This window comes from Nycticebus coucang, chromosome 20, assembly GCF_027406575.1.
Source record: "Nycticebus coucang isolate mNycCou1 chromosome 20, mNycCou1.pri, whole genome shotgun sequence".
NCBI classification, from domain to species: Eukaryota; Metazoa; Chordata; class Mammalia; order Primates; family Lorisidae; genus Nycticebus; species Nycticebus coucang.
In genome coordinates this window covers 34439686-34463782 of record NC_069799.1, presented here as the reverse complement: position 1 = coordinate 34463782, position 24097 = coordinate 34439686, and the positions used below count along the sequence as shown (strand labels likewise).

The 24097-nt window shown below is 38.2% G+C and overlaps 2 protein-coding genes across 4 annotated transcripts in view; one reads left to right on the top strand and one right to left on the bottom strand.

The window, feature by feature from the left end:
• LOC128572305 (zinc finger protein 43-like) overlaps nucleotides 1-24097 on the top strand; it is a 385702-nt gene that overhangs the window by 75764 nt on the left and 285841 nt on the right. Inside the window, exon 3 of one of the 2 annotated variants that reach the window (XR_008376167.1) lies at nucleotides 12436-14267. The exons of the other annotated variant lie outside the window; for it this stretch is intronic. The gene's annotated coding sequence lies outside the window, so the exon portion shown is untranslated. The remainder of the gene's footprint in view (nucleotides 1-12435; nucleotides 14268-24097) is intronic. 2 annotated transcript variants of the gene reach the window in all.
• Nucleotides 1-24097, bottom strand: part of LOC128572304 (zinc finger protein 43-like) — a 505819-nt gene that overhangs the window by 424912 nt on the left and 56810 nt on the right. The window contains exon 1 of one of the 2 annotated variants that reach the window (XM_053572128.1): nucleotides 14039-14159. The exons of the other annotated variant lie outside the window; for it this stretch is intronic. Within the exon in view, the coding sequence (XP_053428103.1) occupies nucleotides 14039-14072 (34 nt within the window). The 5' untranslated portion in view covers nucleotides 14073-14159. Of the gene's footprint in view, nucleotides 1-14038; nucleotides 14160-24097 lie in introns of those variants that run through there. 2 annotated transcript variants of the gene reach the window in all.

Here is a 24097-nt window from a genome sequence, read left to right as displayed (position 1 = left end):
TCTGCTGAAACTTTTCAAGTCAGAAGAGGACAGTCATTGACTTTTAATCTCCTAAAACAAAATAACTTTCAACCCCGGATTCTGTATCCCGCTAATCTGAGTTTCATTTATAATGGAGAAATTAAATAATTTAATGGCATTCAAATGTTGAAGAAATTTTGCAATAACCAAACCAGTGATTCAGGATATTCTCAGACCTATCCTCCATAATGACCTGCAATCCTCTACCACAAAAACAAACTCACTCAGAAACTTTTGGTCAGACTCCAACTTCCATAGTGGTGAAAGGATTTAAAGAGTCAACTGGACTTTTGAAAAACTCAATACCCAAAATTTTACCAGAGTTATCAATATCCACCATTAATGTGAACGGCTTAAATGGTCCTCTAAAGAGGCACAGGTTAGCAGACTGGATACAAAAACTCAGGCCAGATATTTCTGAATACAAGAGTCACAATTTAACCTAAAAGATAAATATACACTCAGAGTGAAAGGATGGTTGTCCATATTTCAGGAAAATGGTAGCCAGAAAAAAGCAGGCATTGCAATTCTATTTGCAGACACAATAGGCTTTAAACCAACAAAAGTAAGGAAGAATCAGAATGGTCACTTCATTTTTGTTAAGGGTAATACTCAATATGATGAGATTTCAATTATGAATATGTATGTACCCAACCAGAATGCACCTCAATTTATAATAGAAACTCTAACAGACATGAGCAACTTGATTTCCTCCAGCTCCATAACAGTCGGAGATTTCAACACTCCTTTGGCAGTGTTGGATAGATCCTCCAATAAGAGGTTGAGCAAAGAATTTTAGATATAAAGCTAACCATCCAACATTTGGATTTATCAGACATCTACAGAACGTTTCATCCCAAGAAAACTGAATACACAAACTTTTCATCAGCCCACGGAACATACTCCAAAATCAATCACAACCTAGGTCACAAGTCTAACCTTAGTAAATTTAAAGGAATAAAAATTATTCCTTGTATCATCTTGGACCACCATGGAATAAAAGCTGAACTCAGTAATAACAGGACCTTGCATACTCATACAAAAACATGAAAGTTAAATAACCTTATGCTGAATGATAGCTGGCTCAGAGATGAGATCAAGAAGGAAATTGCCAAATTTTTGGAACAAAACGACAGTGAAGACACAAATTATCAGAACCTCTGCGATATCGCAAAGGCAGTCCTAAGAGGGAAATTTATAGCACTGCAAGCCTTCCTCAAGAGAATGAACAGAGAGGAAGTTAACAACTTAATGGGACATTTCAAGGAACTGGAAAAGGAAGAACACTTCAACCCCAAATGCAGCAGAAGAAAAGAAATAACCAAAATTAGAGCAGAACTAAATGAAATTGAAAACAAAAGAATAATACAACAGATCAATAAATCAAAAAGTTTTTTTGAAAAGCTCAATAAAATAGATAACCCTTTGGCCAACCTAATCAAGAAAAAAAGAGTAAAATCTCTAATATCATCTATCACAAACAACAGAGATGAAATAACAACAGACTCCTTAGAAATCAAAAAAATCCTTAATGAATATTACAAGAAACTTTATTCTCAGAAACACAAAAATCTGAAGGAAATTGACCAATACTTGGAAGCACGTCACATTCCACGACTTAGCCAGAATCAAGTGGAAATGTTGAACAGGCCTATATCAAGTTCTGAAATAGCATCAACCATACAAAATCTCCCTAAAAAGAAAAGTCCGGGACTAGATGGCTTCACGTCAGAATTCTACCAAACCTTTAAAGAGAAACTAGTACCTATAATACTCAACCTATTCCAAAAGTTAGTAAAAGAAGGAATACTACCCAACACGTTCTATGAAGCAAACATCACTCTGATCCCCAATCCAGGAAAAGACCAAAGAAGAAAAGAATATTATAGACCAATATCACTAATGAATATAGGTGCAAAAATATTCAACAAGATTCTAACAAACAGAATCCAGCAACACATCAAACAAATTATACATCATGATAGAGTCGGTTTTATCCCAGGGTCTCAAGGCTGGCTTAATATACGTAAATCTATAAGTATAATTCAGCACATAAATTAAAAAACAAAGACATGTGATTCTCTCAATTGATGCAGAAAAAGGTTTTGATAATATGAATTATATCATCATGATCAGAACAGTTAAGAAAATTTGTATAGAAGGGAGATATTTTTTTAGCAAGAAAATAAGCATTTTATTTGATCCTTCTTGACAAATAATGTATACACTCTAAACTTTTGAAATCTCTTTTTTTTTTTGTCCTTTTCTTCATTGTTGGGGATTCATTGAGGGTACAATAAAGCCATGTTACACTGATTGCAATTGTTAGATAAAGTCCCCCTTGTAATCATGTCTTGCCCCCAGAAAGTGTGGCAGACACCAAGGCCCCACCCCTCTTCCCCCTTCCCTCTCTCTGCTTTTTCTTCCCCCCATGACCTTAATTGTCATTAATTATCCTCATATCAAAATTGAGTACATAGGATTCATGCTTCTCCATTCTTGTGATGCTTTACTAAGAATAATGTCTTCCACTTCCATCCAGGTTAATACGAAGGATGTAAAGTCTCCATTTTTTTAAATAGCTGAAGAGTATTCCATGGTATACATATACCACAGCTTGTTAATCCATTCCTGGGTTGGTGGGCATTTAGGCTGTGTTCACATTTTGGCGATTATAAATTGAGCTGCAATAAACAGTCTAGTACAAGTGTCCTTATGATAGAAGAATTATTTCCCTTCTGGGTCAATTCCCAGTAATAAGATTTCAGGATCAAATCGGAGGTCTAGCTTGAGTGCTTTCAGGTTTCTCCATACTTCCTTCCAGAAAGGTTGTACTAGTTTGTAGTCCCACCAGCAGTGTAAAAGTGTTCCCTTCTCTCCACATCCACGCCAGCATCTGCAGTTTTGAGATTTTGTGATGTGGGACATTCTCACTGGGGTTAGATGGTATCTAATAGTTGTTTTGATTTGCATTTCTCTAACAGATAGGGATGATGAACATTTTTTCATATGTTTGTTATCCATTCATCTGTCTTCTTTGGAGAAGGTTCTATTCATGTCTCTTGCCCATTGATATATGGGATTGTTGGGTATTTTCATGTAGAATAATTTGAGTTCTCTATAGATCCTAGTTATCAAGCTTTTGTCTGATTGAAAATATGCAAATATCCTTTCCCATTGTGTAGGTTTTCTATTTGCTTTGGTTGTTGTCTCCTTAGCTGTACAGAAGCTTTTCAGTTTAATTAAGTCCCATTTGTTTATTTGTGTTGTTGCAATTGCCATGGCAGTCTTCTTCGTGAAGTCTTTCCCCAGGCCAATATCTTCCAGTGTTTTTCCTATGCTTTCTTTGAGTGTTTTTATTGTTTCATGCCTTAAGTTTAAGTCCTTTATCCATCTTGAATCAATTTTTGTGAGTGGAGAAAGGTATGGGTCTATTTTCAGTCTTTTACATATGTATATCCAGTTCTCCCAACACCAATTATTGAATAGGGAGTCCTTCCCCAAAAGTATGTTTTTGTTTGGTTTATCAAAGATTAGGTGGTTGTAAGATGTTAATTTTATTTCTTGGTTTTCTATTAGATTCCAAGTATCTATGTCTTTATTTTTGTGCCAGTACCATGCTGCCTTGACCACTATGGCTTTGTAGTACAGACTAACATCTGGTATGCTGATGCCCCCAGCTTTATTTTTATTACTGAGAACTGCCTTAGCTATACAGGTTTTTTTCTGTTTCCATACAAAACGCAGAATCATTTTTTCCAAATCTTGAAATTACCATGTTGGTATTTTGATAGGAATAGCATTGGATAGGTAGATTGCTTTGGAAAGTATAGAGATTTTAACAATGTTGATTCTGCCCGTCCATGAGAATGGTATGTTCTTCCATTTCTTAAAATCCTTTGATATTTCCTTTCTGAGGATTTCATAATTTTCCTTTTTTTTTTTATATAGTTGGGGATTCATTAAAGGGTACAAAAAGCCAGGTTACACTGATCATAATTTTCTTTATTGAGGTCCTTCACCTCCTTTGTTAGGTATATTCCTAGGTATTTCATTTTCTTTGAAACTGTGGTGAAGGAAGTTGTGTCCTTAATTATCTTCTCATGTTGACTGTTATTGGTGTATACAAAGGCTACTGACTTGTGGACATTCATTTTATATCCTGAAACATTACTGTATTTTTTGATGACTAATAGGAGTCTTGTGGTTAAGTCTTTGATATTCTCTCAGTATAAGGTCATGTCGTCAGCAAAGAGGGAGAGTTTGACCTCCTCTGCTCTCATTTGGATTCCCTTTATTTTTTTGTCTTGCCTAATTCTATTGGCTAGAACTTCCAGCACTATGTTGAATAGTAAAGGTGACAGAGGATAACCTTTTCTGATTCCAGTTTTAAGAGGAATAGCTTTAAATTTTACTCCATTCAGTAAAATATTAGCTGTGGGTTTGTCATAGATAGCTTCAATCAGTTTTAGAAATGTGGCACCTATGCTTATACTCTTCAGTGTTCTAATTAGAAAAGGATGCTGGATTTTATCAAATGCTTTTTCTGCATCTATTGAGAGGATCATGTGATCTTTATTTTTGCCTCTGTTAATATGGTGGATAACGTTTATGGACTTACGTATGTTAAACCAGCCTTGCATCCCTGGGATAAAACTTACTTGATCATGATGTATGTCATTATTGATGATAAGCTATAATCTATTGGCTAGGATTTTTTGGAGAATTTTTGCATCTATATTCATGAGTGAGATTGGTCTGAAATACTCTTTTTTGGGGGGTCTTTTCCTGGTTTTGGTATCAGGGTGATGTTTCCTTCATAGAATGTGTTGGGGAAGATTCCTTCTTCCTCAATTTTTTGGAATAATTTCTGCAGTACAGGAACAAGCTCTTCCTTGAAGGTTTGATAGAATTCTGGTGTGAAGCCATCTGGTCCAGGGCATTTTTTGGTTGGAAGCTTTTTTATTCTTTCTTTAATCTCAGTGCTTGAAATTGGTCTGTTCAGGAGCTCTATTTCTTCCTGGCTAAGTCTAGGGACAGGGTGTGATTCCAAATATTGATAAATTTTGTTCACATTGTCAATTTTCTGGGCATAGAGTTTCTGGTAGTATTCAGAGATGATCTCTTGTATCTCTATGGGATCAGTTGTTATTTCCCCTTTAGCATTTCTGATTGAGGTTACTAGAGACTTTTCTTTTCTATTTCTCGTTAGTCTGGCCAATGTTTTATCTATTGTATTAATTTTTTCAGAAAAACAACTTCTCCTTTCATTTATTTTCTGAATGATTCTTTTGTTTTCGATTTCATTTATCTCTGATTTGATTTTGTATATTTCTTTTCTTCTACTTACATTATGCTTAGATTGTTCTTCTTTTTCCATCTCCATAAGATGGCTTGTGAGTTTGTTGATGATCTCTCTTTCTGTTTTTCGAATGTAGACATCTAAAGGTTACAAAATTAACATTCATAAATTGATAGACTTTATATATACCAACAATAGTCAAGCTGTGCTGATGGGCCTTTGGCATCTATGGCGGCGACCTTGGGTGGTGGGGTTTCTCGCAGAGAGCCTTGGCCATAGGCAGGTCGCGTCTAGCATCGCTCTTCCTGGCGGTACTTTGCCAAGAGCCCTAAATATTTTCAATCGGTATTTGAAGAGGAAACAGAAGAACTGGTTGGCCCAGCAGTCCGAGCTGATGAAGTTTGACTACCTGAAGGAAGAGGTTGGAAGTCGGTTGGATTGATGACCTTGTATGTGACATAGCCAGAGATTTCACTTTCATTGGATCTTGGTTGTGGAAGAGATTACATAGCACAACATTTCAATAAGGAAACTATTGGAAAGCTTTTCCAAGCTGACATTGAAGAAAATGCTTTGAAAAATTCTTTAGAAATGGAAATTTCTATTGTCAGTGTTTTAGCTGATGAAGAGTTCCTTCCCTTTAGAGAAAATTCATTTGACGTGGTGGTTAGCAGTTTAAGTTTGCACTGGGTGAATGAACTTCCTAGAGCACTTGAACAAGAACATCTTGGAGAGAGCAAGATGGCAGCCGAGTAACAGCTTCCTTGTATCTGAGCACCGTGAGTCTGGGGAGATAGGCGTTCAGGCATCGCTGACTGGTGGGATCTGCCTATAATCATCCCTTTGAAGGTACAGGGAGTCAGCGAGAGACTTCTGAACCCCAAGAGGAGGACTTAAACTGTGGAAAATGGGCAAGTGGTCGCATGTGTTCAATCGGTCTAAACCCGCCGGCAACTTCCACAGGCATGAGAACTTATAGAACAAGAGGAAGTAAAAGGAAAATTAGGGCAAAGAAACAGATAAAAGAAATCACTAATGAGGAAGAATCAGCAGAAGACTCCAGGCAACATGAAGAACCAGTCCAGAACTACCCTGCCAAGGGTCCATGAGGTAGATACTGCAGAAAATTCCACCTATAAAGCAATGTTAGGAATGACAGAAAGGGAATTTAGAATACACATGATGAAAACAATGAAAGAAACTGCTAATAAAGTGGAAACTAACCAAAAGGAAATCCAAAAACAGAATCAAATAACAGATGAATGATATGAATAATATAGAAAGGATATAGCAGAGCTGAAGAAACTGAAACAGTCAATTAGGGAACTTAAAGATGCAATGGAAAGTATTGGCAACAGGTTAGACCATGCAGAGGAAAGAATTTCAGAGGCAGAAGACAAAGTTCTTGAGATAACTCAGATAGTAAAAGAGGCAGAAAAGAAGAGAGAGAAAGCAGAACGTTCACTGTCAGAATTATGGGACTTTATGAAGCGTTCCAACATATGAGTTACAGGAATCCCAGAATAGGAAGAAGAATGCCTCAGAGGAATGGAAGCCATACTACAGAATTTTATAAAAGAAAATTTCCCAAATATCATCAAAGATTCTGACACACTGCTTTCAGAGGGATATTGGACCCCAGGTTGCCTCAACTCTAACCAAGCTTCTCCAAGACACATTGTGATGAACCTGTCCAAAGTCAAGACAAAAGAAAAGATTCTGCAAACTGCCAGGAGTAAGCGCCAGTTGACCTACAGGGGCAAATCCATCAGAGTTACCGCAGACTTCACTAATGAAACTTTCCAATGAAGAAGACAATGGTCATCTACCTTTAATCTACTTAAACAGAACAATTTCCAGCCCAGAATTTTGTACCCTGCTAAGCTAAGCTTGAAAATTGACAGAGAAATCAAATCATTTATAGATATACAAACATTGAGGAAATTCGCCACAAGACCAGCTCTAAAGGAAATACTTCAACCTGTTTTACACACTGACCATCACTATGGATCAGGAACAAAGTTAGAACTCAGAAATTAAAAAACAGAAACTAACATCCACACTGATGCAAAAGATAAAACTAAGCAATGCACTCTTACAAAATAAGATGAATAGAATACTACCACACTTATCAATTATCTCAATAAATGCTAATGGCTTGAATTCCCCCACTGAAAGGACATAGATTGGCTAACTGGATTAAAAAACAGAAGCCATTGATTTGCTGTGTGCAAGAAACACACCTGGCTTCAAAAGACAAATTAAAGCTCCAAGTCAAGGGTTGGAAGACAATTTTTCAGGCAAATGGAATTCAGAAGAACAGAGGAGTTGCAATCTTATTTTCAGATACATGTGGATTTAAAGCAACTAAAGTCAAAAAAGACAAAGATGGTCACTTTATATTGGTCAAAGGAAAAATAGAACAAGAAGACGTTTCAATTCTAAATATTTATGCACCCAATTTAAATGCTCCCAGATTCTTGAAACAGACCTTACTCAGTCTGAGCAATATGATATCTGATAATACCATAATAACAGGGGACTTTAACACTAATCTTACAGAGCTGGACAGATCCTCTAAACAGAAATTAAACTAAGATATAAGAGATTTAAATGAGACCCTAGAACAACTGTGCTTGATAGACGCATACAGAACACTCTATCCCAAAGATAAAGAATATACATTCTTCTCATCACCCCATGGAACATTCTCCAAAATTGATCATATCCTGGGATACAAAACAAATATCAACAGAATCAAAAGAATTCAAATTTTACCTTTTTTCTTCTCAGACAATAAGGCACTAATGGTGGAACTCAACTCTAACAAAAACGCTTGGCCCCACTCAGAGACTTGGAAATTAAACAATCTTCTGTTGAATAACAGATGGGTGCAGGAAGAAATAAAGCAAGAAATCATTAACTTCCTTGACCATAACAACAATGAAGACACAAGCTACCAAAACCTGTGGGATACTGCAAAAGCAGTTTTGAGAGGAAAAATTATCACTTTAGATGTCTTTATTTGAAAAACAGAAAGAGAGTGCATCAACAATCTCACAAGCCATCTTATGGAATTGGAAAAAGAAGAGCAATCTAAGCCTAAACTCAGTAGAAGAAAAGAAATATCCAAAAATCAAATCAGAGATCAATGAAATTGAAAACAAAAGAATCATTCAGAAAATTAATGAATCAAGGAGTTGGTTTCTTGAAAAAATAAATAAAATAAACCATTGGCCAGACTAACGAGAAATAGAAAAGAAAAATCTCTAATAACCTCAATCAGAAATGATAAAGGGGAAATAACAACTGATCCCACAGAGATACCAGAGGTCATCTCTGAATACTACCAGAAACGCTATGCCAAGAAATTTGACAATGTGAAGGAAATGGATCAATATTTGGAATCACACCCTCTCCCTAGACTTAGCCAGGAAGAAATAGAGTTCCTGAACAGAAAAATTTCAAGCACTGAGATTAAAAAAACGACAAAAAATCTTCCAGCAATAGTCAAGCTGAAAAAACAGTTAAGGACTCTATTTCATTCACAGTAGTGCCAAAGAAGATGAAATATTTGGTAGTTTATCTAACAAAGGATGTGAAAGATCTCTATAAAGAGAACTATGAAAGTCTAAGTAAAGAAATAGCTGAAAATGTTAACAAATGGAAAAACATACCATTCTCATGGCTGGGAAAAATCAACATTGTTAAAATATCCATAATACCCAAAGCAACATACAATTTTAATGCAATCCCTATGTAAGTTCCACTATCATACCTTAAAGATCTTGAAAAAATAATACTTCTTTTTAAATGGAATCTGAAAAAACCTCGAATAGCCAAGATTTTACTCAGAGATAAAAACAAAGCACGAGTAATTACGCTACCAGATCTCAGACTATACTATAAATCGATAGTGATCAAAACAGCATGGTACTGGCACAAAAACAGAGTAGTAGCTGTCTGGAACAGAATAGAGAACCAAGAGATGAACCCAGCTACTTACCATTATTTGATTTTTGACAAGCCAATAAAAAACTTCCAGTGGGGAAAAAGATTCCCTATTTAACAAATGGTGCTGGGTAAACTGGCTGGCAACCAGTAGAAGACTGAAATTGTTCCCACACATTTCACCATTAACTAAGATAGACTCTCACTGTATAAAATATTTAAACTTAAGACATGAAACCTTAAAAATACTAGAAGAGAGTGCAGGGAAAACCCTTGAAGAAATCGATCTGGGAGAGTATTTTATGAGGAGGACCCCCCGGGCAATTGAAGCAGCATCAAAAATACACTCCTGGGACCTGATCAAACTAAAAAGCTTCTGTAAAGCCAAGAACACAGTAAGTAAAGCAAGAAGACAGCCCTCAGAATGAGAGAAGATATTTGCAGGTTATGTCTCCAATGAAGGTTTAATAACCAGAATCCACAGAGAACTGAAATGCATTAGCAAGAAAAGAACAAGTGATCCCATCGCAGACGGGACAAGGGAATTGAAGAGAAAATTCTGTGAAGAAGACAGGCGCACAGCCTACAGACATATGAAAAAATGCTCATCATCTTTAATCATTGGAGAAATTCAAATCAAAGTACTTTGAGATACCATCTAACTCCAGTAAGATTAGCACATATCATGAAATCTGAAGACCAGACATGTCAGCATTGATGTGGAGAAAAGGGAACACTTCTGCACTTCTATTGGGAATGCAAATTAATACATTCCTTTTGGAAAGATGTTTGGAGAACACTTACAGATCTAAAAATAGATCTGCCATTCAATCCTATAATTCCTCTTCTAGGTATATACCCAGAAGATCAAAAATCACATTATAACAAAGATATTTGCACCAGAGTGTTTACTGCAGCCCAATTCACAATTACTAAGTCATGGAAAAAACCCAAGTGCCCATCAATCTACAAATGGATTAATAAATTGTGGTATATGTACACCATGGAATATTATGCAGCCTTAAAAAGGACGAAGGCTTTACTTCTTTCATGTTTACATGGATGGAGCTGGAACATATTCTTCTTATTAAAGTATCTCAAGAATGGAAGAAAAATTATCCAATGTACTCAGCCCTACTATGAAACTAATTTATGGCCTCATATGAAAGCTGTAACCTAAGAATATGGGGAAGGAAGAGAGGGAGGGAATAGAGGGGAGGTGGGCAGAGGGAGGGTGATTGGTGGGATTACACCTGTGGTGCATCTTACAAGGGTACATGTGAAACTTAGTAAATGTAGCATATAATTGTCTTAATACAATAACAAACAAAATGCCAGGAAGGCTATGCTAACCAGTGTGATGAAAATGTGTCAAACTGTTTATAAACCAGTGTATGGTGCCCCATGATCGCATTAATGTACACAGCTTTGATTTAATATTAATAAAAAAATTAAAAAAAGAAATGTCAAAGGAAGTCTTTTTCATTGACAATGAAATAATGCTAGACAACAATACTGAATTATGTAAAAACAAATAACTCTGCAAAAGATAACTAAGTACACCTACATGAAATTCTGTATTATTATTATGATGGTGCATGAAACACTTTAATCATACTTGGGAGTTAAAGACAAAAACAAAATGGTAGCACTAAAACTCTGCTAATGGGTCTACATGTTAAAAAGATATAATTGCTGAGGTCAATAAAATATTTCAATACAGATGTTAAAAAAATTTAAAAATAAAAATAGTAACTGTTGTTACCAGTTTAAAACATATTTTGAAAATGTGTAATTGTGGTAACTACAATAAAAATACCTACAATCACACACTCAAATAATAAAAAAAACAAAGTGTGTTAATACACAAATCAATGAGACACAAATAAAGACAGAAGGGGGAAAAAGATGCAAGAATCAACACAGTTAATAAGCTGTCAACAGTTAGACCGCTCTTTCAAAAATTATGTAAATATTCATGGCCTAAACATCACGATCAAATGACAGACACTAAATAAAGATAGGGATGCAAAAAATGAAAAAATAAAATAAAGATCCATCTATTTAGTATCTAAATGATACTCATCTTACATGTAATAATAAAAAATGGAATAAAAAATTGCAGGACAGAGGCTCAGCGCCTGTAGCTCAGTGGCTAGGGAGACAGTAACATACACGGGGGCTGGTGGGTTCAAACATGGCTTGGGGCCTGCCAAACAACAATGACAGCTACAACAAAAAAATAGCCAGGAGCTGTGGCAAGCACCGGTAGTCCCAACTAATTTGGAGGCTGAGGCAAGAAAATCACTTAAGCCCAAGAGTTTGAGGTTGCTGTGAGCTGTGATGCCACAACACTCTACTGAGGGCAACATAGTGAGACTCTGTTTCAAAAGAAAAAAAATTGCAGGAGAGAAACATATTTAATTGAAATATTCATCAAATGAGAGCAAGGGAGATTATAATAATAAGATATGTATATGTATTTGTATATGTATATATGTGTGTATGTGTACATACACACACATGTGTTGAGACAGAGTCTCTCCCTATTGCCCAGGCTACAGTGCCATGGCATTAGACTAGCTCAAAGCAACCTGAAACTCCTGGGTTCAAGCAATCCTCTTGAATCAGCCTTCTGAGAAGCAGGGACTAATGGTGTCTGTAATGATAGTCAGCTAACTTTATCTTCTATTTTTAGTAGAGAGGGGGCGTTGTTTACTCAGGCTGGTCTCCAACTCCTGAGCTCAAGACATCCTCTCATCTCAGCCTCCCAGATTGCTGTCAGTATAGATATATGCCCCTGCCCCCAGCCAGGGCACAATATATTTTGAGGCAAAACCTGTCTTATTTCATAAAATACACTTTAAGTCAAAATTTCCAGGAAAGTTAAAGAATAGAAAATAATAATATAAGGGCTTATTTGTTAGAAGCATATAATTCCTTGTTAATATTTTGCATATATATAAAATACATAATGAAAAAAATATACAGATTTACAACCCTCGTGTACACAAAGAGCTATTTGCACACGTATTTATTGCAGCATTATTCACATAATTCATTAGGTGAAAGAAATCCACATCTGCCTCAAAATATAAATGAGGAAATATAATTTAGGATATATAAATAATAGTGTATTAGTCAGCTTCTTTTTTTTTTAGGAGACAGAGCTTCAAGCTGTCACCCTGGGTAGAGTGCTGTGGCATCACCGTTCATGGCAACCTCCAATTCCTGGACTCAAGCGATTCCCCTGCCTCCACCAAGTAGCTGGGATTACAGGCGCCCACCACAAAGCCCAGCTATTTTTTAATTGCAGCTGTCATTGTTGTTTGGCGGGCCCGGGCTGTATTCAAATCCACCAGCACAGGCTTATGTGTCTGGCGCCCTAGTCATTTGAGCTACAGGCGACGAGCCTATTACTCAGCTTCTAACAATCAGGAAATCTTCTAACATCTCTAATAAAGATAAATCTTCACATTATGACAAATGAAATAATACAGGTTCTACCCCAAAACAGATACATTTGAATAAAATAAATACATAAAATGATAAAAGGCCAGGCAAAGTGGCGTATGTTTCTAATCCTACCACTCTAGGAGGCTGAATCTGGTGGATTGTGTGAGCTCAGGAGTTCAAGACCACCCTAAGCAAGAGTGAGACCCTGTCTCAAAAATAGCCAGGTGTTGTGATGAGCACCTAGTCCCAGCTACTTGGGAGGCTGAGGAAGAGGATTGCTTGAGCACAAGAAACTGAGGTTGCTGTGAGCTGTGATGCCACAGCAAAATACAAAGGGTGATAAAGTGAAACGCTGTCTCAAAAATAAAATAGGCCATGCCTATGGCTCACTGAGTAGGTTGCCAGCCACATATACCCAGGGTGACAGGTTATAGAAAACAGTATAGAAGTGCCCTTATGTAGGAACAAGAGAAAGAAACCCAGGATTCTCAGAAATCATTCCCAACTAAAAAGACCATCCCTAATCATATTACATAGTGTGTTTTCCTCTTTGAACTTTGGACCTCCAAACACTTTTGTCTGTTGCATTCACTCCAACCTAACTGGGGGCTTGACTACTGTTTGGTGTATCTTCATCTTCCAGGGTTCTTTGCTGTGCTCCAGACAGGCAATGATGTTGGGCTTAGAGAAAGTAAGACCTATTGTATTAGATAAAAGAAAAATGACCCTTGTTCGAATTCTTCTAGTGGTTATCTATTACCTTGCTAAAGTAGAGAAAAGAACACTTTAGAACATCCTGAAAGAATAATCCCCAAATAGAAGTTCCTTATGGAAACTTTAGAATCTTTAATAAGTATTTAAAGTTGGAGGATTGTTAAATCCAGTACCCAGAAGTACTGAAATAAAATTTGATGCAAGAAATCAGACTTAAATGTGTGGATAACAATCTATGACACGAAATTTCTGAATTAGCATTAATCTAGTGAAGCATATAAATCAGCCAAGAAAGGGTAAGATTCATGCCACTATAAGTCATCTTCAATATTTTCTTTTGTATACCATGATATACCTAAATTTTCCTTAAAAACAAGAAAATGGGGTGGCACCTATGGCTCAAGGAGTAGGCCACACATACCAGGGGTGGCGGATTCAAGTCTGGCCCTGGGGAAAAATGCAAAAAAAAAAAAACATAAAACAAAGAAACTGATACTCATGCAGCCAAAGAAGAAACTGAATAACAATCTTTTAGAAGAGAGAATATGAATTGCGTAGCGTAGACCAGGAACTGTGTATTTCAGTTATCCTCACCGAGGAAGACCAGGTGTCTGTATTTCACCAACATCACGTCCCAATACAAAGTCTACTGAGCAGGGTCCAGGCAGGCCCACTCATCCATAGAGAACTCTATAGACACGTCCTTGAATGTCAACAATTCCTGAAAAACAAACATATTTACTAAAAAGTCAGGGGGAGACTGAATTTCACTTTCACTTACATGAGTGAAGAGAATTTATTCTGACTTATATGAAAGACTGGAGTTACCTAATAAAGTAAGTATAGAAGAGACATATTCCCTCAGGTGTTGTCTAACATGGAGGAACAAGGACGGCATAACACCCACCAAACCAGTGGACACACAACACTTTTTTGGTTGACACAATAGAAATGAAAGGCCACCAATACTGGCATGTATACTTCTGGGTCTTATTTACATCATGTAGTATAAGTTGTATATGTTTTTTATATGAAAATGACATGGTGAGGCTTGGCACCTGTAGTTCAGGGGCTAGGGCTCTGGCCACATACTCTGGGGCTGGAGGATTCGAACCTGGCCAGGGCCTGCCAAACAACAATGACAACTACAACAAAAAGTAGCCAGGACTCAGTACCCATAGCACCATGGTTACGGTGCCAACCACATACACCGAGGCTGGTGGGTTCAAGCCAGGCAGGGGACAGCTAAACAACAATAACATCTACAAAATAAATAGCCGGGCATTGTGGTGAGTACCTGAAGTCCCAACTACTTGGGAGGATGAGGCAAGAGTATCACTTGAGCTCAAGAGTTTGAGGTTGTTTACCTTAGTTAATGGTGAAAGGTGTGGGTCCAATATCAGTCTTCTGCAGGTTGCCAGCCAGTTCAGCCAGCACCATTTGTTAAATAGGGAATCTTTTCCCCACTGAATGTTTTTAATTGGCTTGTCAAAAATCAAATAGCGGTAAGTAGCTGGATTCATCTCTTGGTTCTCTATTCTGTTCCAGATATCTACTTCTCTGTTTTTGTGCCAATACCATGCTGTTTTGATCACTATCGATTTGTAGTAAAGTCTGAGGTCTGGTAGTGTGATTCCTCCTGTTTTGTTTTTATTTCTGAGTAATGTCTTGGCTATTCGAGGTTTTATCTGATTCCATATAAAACGAAGTAATGTTTTTTCAAGATATTTAAAATATGACAGTGGAGCTTTAATAGGGAGTGCGTTGAAATTATATATTGCTTTGGGTAGTACGGACACTCTCATTGGATTAAAGATTTAAACTTAAGACATGAAACTATAAAAATACTAGAGGAGAATGCAGGGAAAACCCTTGAAGAAATTGGTCTGGGTGAGTATTTCATGAGGAGAACCCCCCGGGCAATTGAAGCAGCTTCAAAAATACACTACTGGGACTTGATCAAACTAAAATCTTCTGCACAGCTAAGAACACAGTAAGCAGAGCAAGCAGACAGCCCTCAGAATGGGAGAAGATATTTGCAGGGTATATCTCTGACAAAGGTTTAATAACCAGAATCCACAGAGAACTCAAACATATCAGCAAGAAAAAAACAAGGGATCCCATCGCAGGCTGGGCAAGGGATTTGAAGAGAAACTTCTCTAAAGAAGACAGGCGCACGGCCTTCAGACATATGAAAAAATGCTCATCATCTTTAATCATCAGAGAAATGCAAATCAAAACTACTTTGAGATATCATCTAACTCCAATGAGACTAGCCTATATCACAAAATCTCAAGACCAGAGATGTTGGCGTGGATGCGGAGAAAAGGGAACACTTCTGCACTGCTGGTGGGAATGCAAATTAATACATTCCTTTTGGAAAGATATATGGAGAACACTCAGAGATCTAAAAATAGATCTGCCATTCAATCCTGTAATTCCTCTGCTGGGCATATACCCAGAAGACCAAAAATCACAACATAACAAAGATATTTGTACCAGAATGTTTATTGCAGCCCAATTCATAATAGCTAAGTCATGGAAAAAGCCCAAGTGCCCATCGATCCATGAATGGATTAATAAATTGTGGTATATGTATACCATGGAATACTATGCAGCCTTAAAGAAAGATGGAGACTTTACCTCTTTCATGTTTACATGGATGGAGCTGGAACATATTCTTCTTAGTGAAGTATCCCAAGAATGGAAGAAAAAGTACCCAATGTACACAGCCCTACTATGAAACTAATTTGGGACTCTCATATGAAAGCTATAAACCAGCTACAACTTAACAATAGGGGGAAGTGGGAAAGGGGGGGTGGGTAGAGGGATGGGGATCGGTGGGATCACACCTGTGGTGCATATTACAGGGGTATTTGTGAAACTTGGTAAATGTAGAATGTAAATGTTTTGGCACAGTAACTGAGATAGCGCCAGAAAGGCTATGTTAACCACTGTGATAAAAATGTGTCAAATGGTTTATGAAGCGAGTGTATGATGCCCCATGATCATATCAATGTATACAGTTATGATTTAATAAAAAATAAATAAATAAATAAATAAATAAATAAATAAAAAGAGTTTGAGGTTGTTGTGAGCTGTGATGCCACTGCACTCTATTGATGTCCACATAGTGAGACTCCACCTCAAAAAAAAAAAAGTCACAGTGAGTTAAATGATACCTCTAAAATTTTAATGTGTATACTAAAAAACTGGAGATCTTGAAAAAATGTAGAACTTATTCAGAGGATATGGGGTGAAGATACAATTTTTAATTTTTTTTTTTTTTGTGTATGTGTCAGAGTCTCAAGTTGTCGCCCTAGATAGAGTGCCATGGCGTCATAGCCCACAGCAACCTCAAACTCGTGGGTTTAAGCGATTCTTTTGCCTCAGCCTCCCCAGTAGCAGGGATTACAGTCGCCTGCCACAAGACCCAGCTATATTTTGGTTGGAGTTGTCATTGTTATTTAGCGTGCCCGGGATGGATTCCAACCCACCAGCTCCGGTGCATGTTGCTGGCGCCTTAGCCACTTGAGCCACATGTGCCAAGCCTCAATTTCTAAATTTCCAACAAGCTCAACAGGAATGCCAATGCTTCTGTCCCATGATAATATTTTGTCAAACATGCAGTGACTATAGAGACTGGATTTATCCCAGTTGATTTCTGAACCAATAAACAAAGATGACACCGATTCACAAGTGCCAAAAATACTACTGCTGTGATGAACAGAAAATGTCAATCACAATCTGATGGAAAAAAAAAAAAAAACAAAAAACTTGGTTAAAAAACAAAACAAAACTAGTTTTTGGCAAAGTTCAAGGTACAGATACCTGGCATATTTTCTAGTCCCTAATCATGTTTTGAAATATGTCCATTTTAGCATTCTGGAAAATCAGGCTTTTCTTTTTTTTTTTTCTTTTTGAGACAGAGCCGCAAGCTGTCACCCTGGGTAGAGTGCTGTGGCATCATAACTCACAGCAACCTCCAACTCCTGGGCTTAAGTGATTCTCTTGCCTCAGCCTTCCAAGTAGCTCGAAATACAGGTGCCCACCACAACATCTGACTACTTTTTTTCTTTTTTTGGTTGTAGTTGTTATTGTTGTTTGGCAGGCCCGAGCTGGAATTGAACCCGCTAGCTCTGTTGCATGTGGCTGGTGCCTTAGCCACTTGAGCTACAGGTGCCAAGCTAAAAGCAAGGCTTTTCTAATTATTCTGGTGTCCAGAACATTGAGTTACTTTAGGCAGTTAATGCCATCTTCTGTACAAGTGCATGTGCTTCATCTCATTTTATGTAGAACTGATGGAACTTCCAGATGGAAGCTAAACAAACCATATTCCCCTTCTTTGCTAATATCCAATGACCCAAACTCATTCACAGTGGGACTCTTGGGCATCCACATTTTTCTACTTTCAAAGGAGAGAAAAGGAACATTTTCACTATTTCACAATATTAATTTAAGGTCAGAATTTTTTAGGGCATATGAGAAACCTGGATTAAGAGAACAGAAGGACTCTGCCATATATGTAGAGGAGAAGGATTTTTGGAACCCTTTGACTGTTATAAGAAATAAACTTGTATTTGAAACAAACTCATTAGGCAGGAACATCACAAAAGATGTAAAGGATTCCAAATTCTAAGAACAAGATACAGTAGGAGAAAAAATGGGCCCAGTCTTGGACCTTGGACACATTTACCCAAGGAGCAATCATTTCTTTCTCTTTCTCCTTCTTGCCTTGACTTACTTCTTAGGGGAAATTATCTGAACATATTAATCCTGAATCTTGATGATATGCCTTTAAAGACATCACCCTAACCCCTTCACTACTACCACCTACCATATCCACAGGCAGAGGGACCTCGAAGTACAGAAAATATTTTACCCTTTCCTGTTCTTTATCACAGGAATCAGGGAGAAGGAGATTCCACATAAAGAACAAAGTATAAGTTTTTTATTTCTTGCCCTCCAGTGCTCTCCCCTGCCAGCAATTTCCACTATGGAAATGAAAATATGGGGCCTGTGACCTCTTTCTGGAAAAAATAAATAAACTCCACTCTCTTAAATGTACCTGGAAACCCTCATGTTTGATACTCGCCTAACCTTAGCATCACATGCGGACACTTAATGAAAACCACAGGATGACACAACCCAGACTCATAGAATCTGTGGGAAGGCAGAGTCACAGATGAGGTGCTGCTTCAAACTGGCCATGAAATCCTGACTGGAAGCCTGGGCTGAGGACTACTTAGTTAAGCATCGCCTCTAATGTTTAATATGCATATGAGTTATTTCACATTATGCCCACTCTAAGTATCTGATTCTGCAACAGCAGCACCTACTCTACTTTGAAGCAAATAATCACTTTATATAAACAATGACTATTTATGTCCTTACTTAAAAATCTCAGGAAGAAGGCTGGGTCCATGTCTCATGCCTATAGTCCCAGCACTCATGGAGGTTGAGGCAGGTAGATCCCCTAAGCTCAGGATTTCCAGACCTGCCTGAGCAAGAGTGAGACCCCGTCTCTAAAAATAAGCAGGTGTTTGGTGGGCACCTCTAGTATCAGCTACTCTTGATGCTGAGGCAAGAACTTGGCTTGAACCCAGGAGTTTGAGTGCTGTGCGCTGTGATGCCACACCATGCTACGGAGGGTGACAAAGTGAGTCTCTGTCTCAAAAAAAGAAACAGAAATTTCACCAATTGTTTTGAGCCATTAACTATAGAACAATGATTGCAGAATCCCCATCGGAATTTTTTTTTTTCAGATGGAGTCTCACAATGTCGCTCTCGGTAGAGTGCCGTGGCCACAAATCACAGAAACCTCCAAATCTTGGGCTGAAGTGATCGTCTTGCCTCAGCCTCCCAAGTAGCTGGGACTACAAGTGCCCACAACAATGTTCTATGGCTATTTTTTGTTGCAGTTGTCATTGTTGTTTAGCTGGCCCAGGCTGCGTTCCAAACGCCTGCCAGCCTCAGTGCATGTAGCTGGCGTAGTAATCACTGTGCTACTGGTGTCAAGCCCCCCATAGAAATTAAGGATGGACCATAGTAAGCAGTTAACCCCCGTTTCAGTTTTGGTCTAGCTCATGTCTGCCAGACTGCCAGATGGCAAGAAACCATTTCAATGAGACATCTAGACCTACACATAGAAAACCCCTACACATATTTTCGCAAGCTCCTTTCCCCTTTCACCACCTTCTGGCCAGCTGAGGAACATCAGATGGTCTTTCCAACATTAGTCAGCCACCTACCCATGTTGCTCTTGAATAAACTGCTTTTTTTACACCAACTCCTGCCTTGGAACTATGACTTTTCATGAAGGAATAGTCAATCTTGGGTTCAGTTAAAATTTTGCAGGTTTTGAGCGAGTCTATGAAGTGTCTTGTTTAACAATTCCCCCTGTTGCTGCTGTTACTCCTTTTAGACTGTAGCAGTGCTCAGGTTTAGAAGGGAAACACAGCACAGAGTCCCCTGTGCTCAACACGTTGTAACAAAACAAATATCTCTGGTTCAAAGAAGACCACCAATCACAATCTTGATGCATGGCATAGTTTGCTGGCACTTTAAATTCTCCAGTGGTGAGAGAAGCAGTGTCTAAGAACCTGGACTCAGAATTTGGACCTGCAGATTTGGGTCTGGCACATCCAGGGATGCAGCCAGTGCCCTGTGTACATGCATGAGAATTACAGAAACAGAAAAATAGGAATGAGGACAGTCTCAGTTATACTAAATGCTCATCTGTCACCCAGGTTGAGATTCTAGCCACATAGTCTTTGGATCAGTTTTAGATCTAAAATATTAGGATAATTGAAAGACAGAGACAGGTAATGACTGATTGCTGTCCTGTAAAAGTAGTTTCTAAAACTCTACAGGTTATCTCCAAAGTCGCCATACATATGAAAAATTGTAGCTAAATATTCCTTTACAAACACTCATTATAAAATTTTACAAAGAAATGGCAATATATGGAGAATAGTTTGTAAATGTTTTGTAAAATTTTGTTGTAAATAGGGCGGTGCCTGTGGCTCACTGAGTAGACTACCAGCTTCATATACTGAAGTTGGTAGGTTCAAATCTGGCCCTGGCCAAACTGCAACAAAAAATTAGCCAGGCATTATGATGGGCTCTTGTTGTCCCAGCAAGAACAACTTGGAAATCTGAGGAAAGAGAATCGCCTAAGATCAAGAGCTGAAGGTTGCTGTGAGCTGTGATGTCACAGCACTCTATAGAGAGTGACAAAGTGAGATTCTGTCTCAAAAAAAAAAATTTTTTTTTTTTAAATAAAACTGCACAGAGCTATGATTTCCCTTTTTCCCTGTGTATGGTGACTGTAGAGGCAACTTTTGGGACACCACATACTACAACTGCTCGAGAAGGGAGATTGGAAATTGGCAGAGACTATTGCAGCTTCATTATTTGGGACAAAATGCACTTTGCTCTACAATTATGCATTGTAGACTGGAAGGTTGTGATGGACAATGCCCTCTGAAGTTACACTCAGTGGGCATAATCTTCTTTTTATTTTTAGGAGACAGAGTCTCACTTTCGCACCTTCAGTACGGTATTGTGGCCTCACAGCTCAGAGCTTGGACTGAAAGCAATTCTCTTCCCGCAGCCTCCCAAGTAGCTGGGACTATAGGGGCCCACCACAACACCCAACTGTCTTTAGAGACAGGGCCTCACTGTGGCTGAGGCTGGTTATGAGCTCAGGCAATCCACCTGGCTCAGCCCCACAAAGTGTAGGATTACAGGGGTGAGTCACTGCACCTGGCTTGGCATCATCTATGTTTATGTCATATTGGAATACTCTGGATGGCATGTAAAAATACTATATAATTAAAAACAGAGTCATTTCGAACTCCAGAAGAACCCACCAAAATTGTAGACAGAAAAAACTGTCATATTAAACCAGAATGTGATGTTCATCTCAAACAACCTAAGAAATTGCAAAGATGAATTAAATCACCATAATTAGTCCTCAATAAGAAGACCTGACAGCGCCGTCGGTTATACATGATGTCCATAAAGTTTGTGTGCAACTTAAAATAGTAAAACCCAGGGTGACAGAGTTAGACTCTGTCTCACAAAGAAAAAATAATAAAAGAAAATGAAAGAAAAAATAGACATAAAACATGTACAGCACCAGAGGATAATGGTGAGAGAGATTGAGGTGAGTAATTCAACCTGCAGCTCTGATTACCAAAATTTCCCAGGCTCTGTGTTCTCAAGAGCAGCTCACTGAAAAAAACAAAACTTCCCATGGTGACTCAGGTGACATTTTCTATTTTACCTTTGACAAGGCCAGGCACAGGCTCTGCAAATTCCCATTTCTTGCTCATAATCAATTACCTGAACAGTTCTTTCTTCACCAGTCGGAACTAAATACTTCATCAAATTTTTCAGAAGTTACTTTTGTTCCCCCAGGAAGCTGACCTTTGGCCAATTCTAAATCTGACTTCAATATATAGTCCCTTTTTGCTCCTCTTAAGAACTGTCTGACTGCAGGATGAAACATCTCCTGACCTGGCAGATTGTTTCCCCACCCTCCATTCTGCCCTCATCTCCCACCTTCTTTCTACACTTGTGTGCTCCTCTCTGTCAAAGAAAGCCCTTGTGTGTGATACTTGCAGATCTTATACTTCCTACTTTCCCCAAGCAATAATTCCTACAATAATGAAGAATTCATTTTATTGGAAAATAAGATGGAATTTCAATTTTATTCTATTGCACAATGTCTAGAAACACCACTAGAACAATACCACCTACACTTCAGGAAGCGTGTATCATCACCCTCCACTTCCATCAACCACATCAGCTTGCGGGTCCCCAGCTTTCAGGGCTCTACACATCTGTCCCCACAAAGCGCTCTTCTATACCTGGAGTGAACAGGCTGAAAACTTTCAGAGAAGAATTCCTGGACCCTCAATGATCATCTTTTGGAGCAACAAGAATAACCTTGTCTTAGTCGCTAGAGTCAGACCTTTGGTTCCCAGTCAAGTTTGTTCACTTACTTCTAGATGAAAAAATATCAAGTGTTTGAGAAATCCACCAAAATTCTGCAAACTTAGTGTAGATGTTTATATGATAAAAGGAAATTGTAAAACACTTTTCATTTCTTGTGTCAATATGAAAAGCAAAATTCCCGGGTGGTGCCTATGGCTCAAGGAGTAGGGCGCCAGGCCCATATACCAGGGGTGGTGGGTTCAAACCTGGCCTCGGCCAACACTTAAAAAAAAAAAAGAAAAGAAAAATTACCTATATTGTGAGACAATAGTGATGTCATTTAATTATTAATTCCATGAAAACAAATCATGTAGTAAACAGTCTTCTGAGACCATCTCTGCAAGTTTACAAGTCCCCTTCCATAGCATTTAGCATTAAATTCCAACTTCCAGATGATACAAAATAGAACAAAGTTACCTACTGTCACAGAGTGTCCTCTCTGTGTAAGAGAGGAACAGATATTTGGGAATATACACAATTCACCAATTGATCTACCACACTTTCATGTGGAAATTTATATTCAGCCATGAAGCAATACACACTTAACACTTCTTCTTGGTGTCATTGCAAAGCTAAGCCCTGGGCTTCCATTTGAAATCATCTTCAGACAGTGATATATCTCAAAACCTTATTACTGAACCTTTTCCCTTAGGTTGCTTCACTGAAAAGATCAACTAATAGTTATGGTAGATTAATAAGAGAATGGTTATTTCAGGCGGCGCCTGTGGCTGAAAGGAGTAGGGCACTGGCCACATATGCCAGAGGTGGCAGGTTCAAACCCAGCCCCGACCCAAATGCAAAAGCAAAAAAAAAAAAGAATGGTTTATTTCCAAATACCAGGCCCATAAGGAGAACCACAAGAATGATTTCCCAAAGTCTCAGTGATAGTCAGTGGCTTTTAAAAATGCCTTTTAGAAGGGAGGGGGAAGAGTTGGGGAAAGTACAGGTGCAGCATTTGTTTGCCAGGGGGAATGTGTGTTGATGTGTGGAAACAGATTGAGAGGCACATCTCCAGCTTCAAATGACCTTAGGGCCAGGTCTATGTGATAAGGATTCCAATAGCCCCTTTTCTGATTCTAAATCCGGATACTCAGGTTTTAGAGAGGAGAAGCAAGTGCTTTCTCATCAAAAATGACCTTCTGACTGAAAATATTCTTTATACCAAGAAATCATATTTTGGGGTGAAATTTACTTGGGTCCTTCAATACACCCAAAGTAAAAAAGATAAAAACAATGTGTTTAATGAAATGGACTATATCACTACATATTTAATTCACTTTCCTGAACTCCAGTTCTGTCTTGCATTTTCAGAAAATTTTTTAAAGTTCTATTCAAATATTGCATTTCTTTCTCTCTCTCTCTCTTTTTTTTTTTTTTTTGAGACACAGCCTCAAGCTATCAACCTGGGTAGAGTGATATGGCATCACAGCTCACAGCAACCTGGGTTCAAACTGCCAGCCTGGGTGTATGTGGGTGGTGCCCTACCCACTGAGCCATGGGCAGTTCCCTCCACTTGGTATTTCCTAAAGGTCAGTCTTGGGGCACTGGTACCTCCTGGTATGTTTCTCAGGGGGTTAGTCAACTAAGAAGTCAGGGAGTACTTTCACATCTATCTTGGAAATGAACCAGTCTTACTCCATTTTGTTGAGG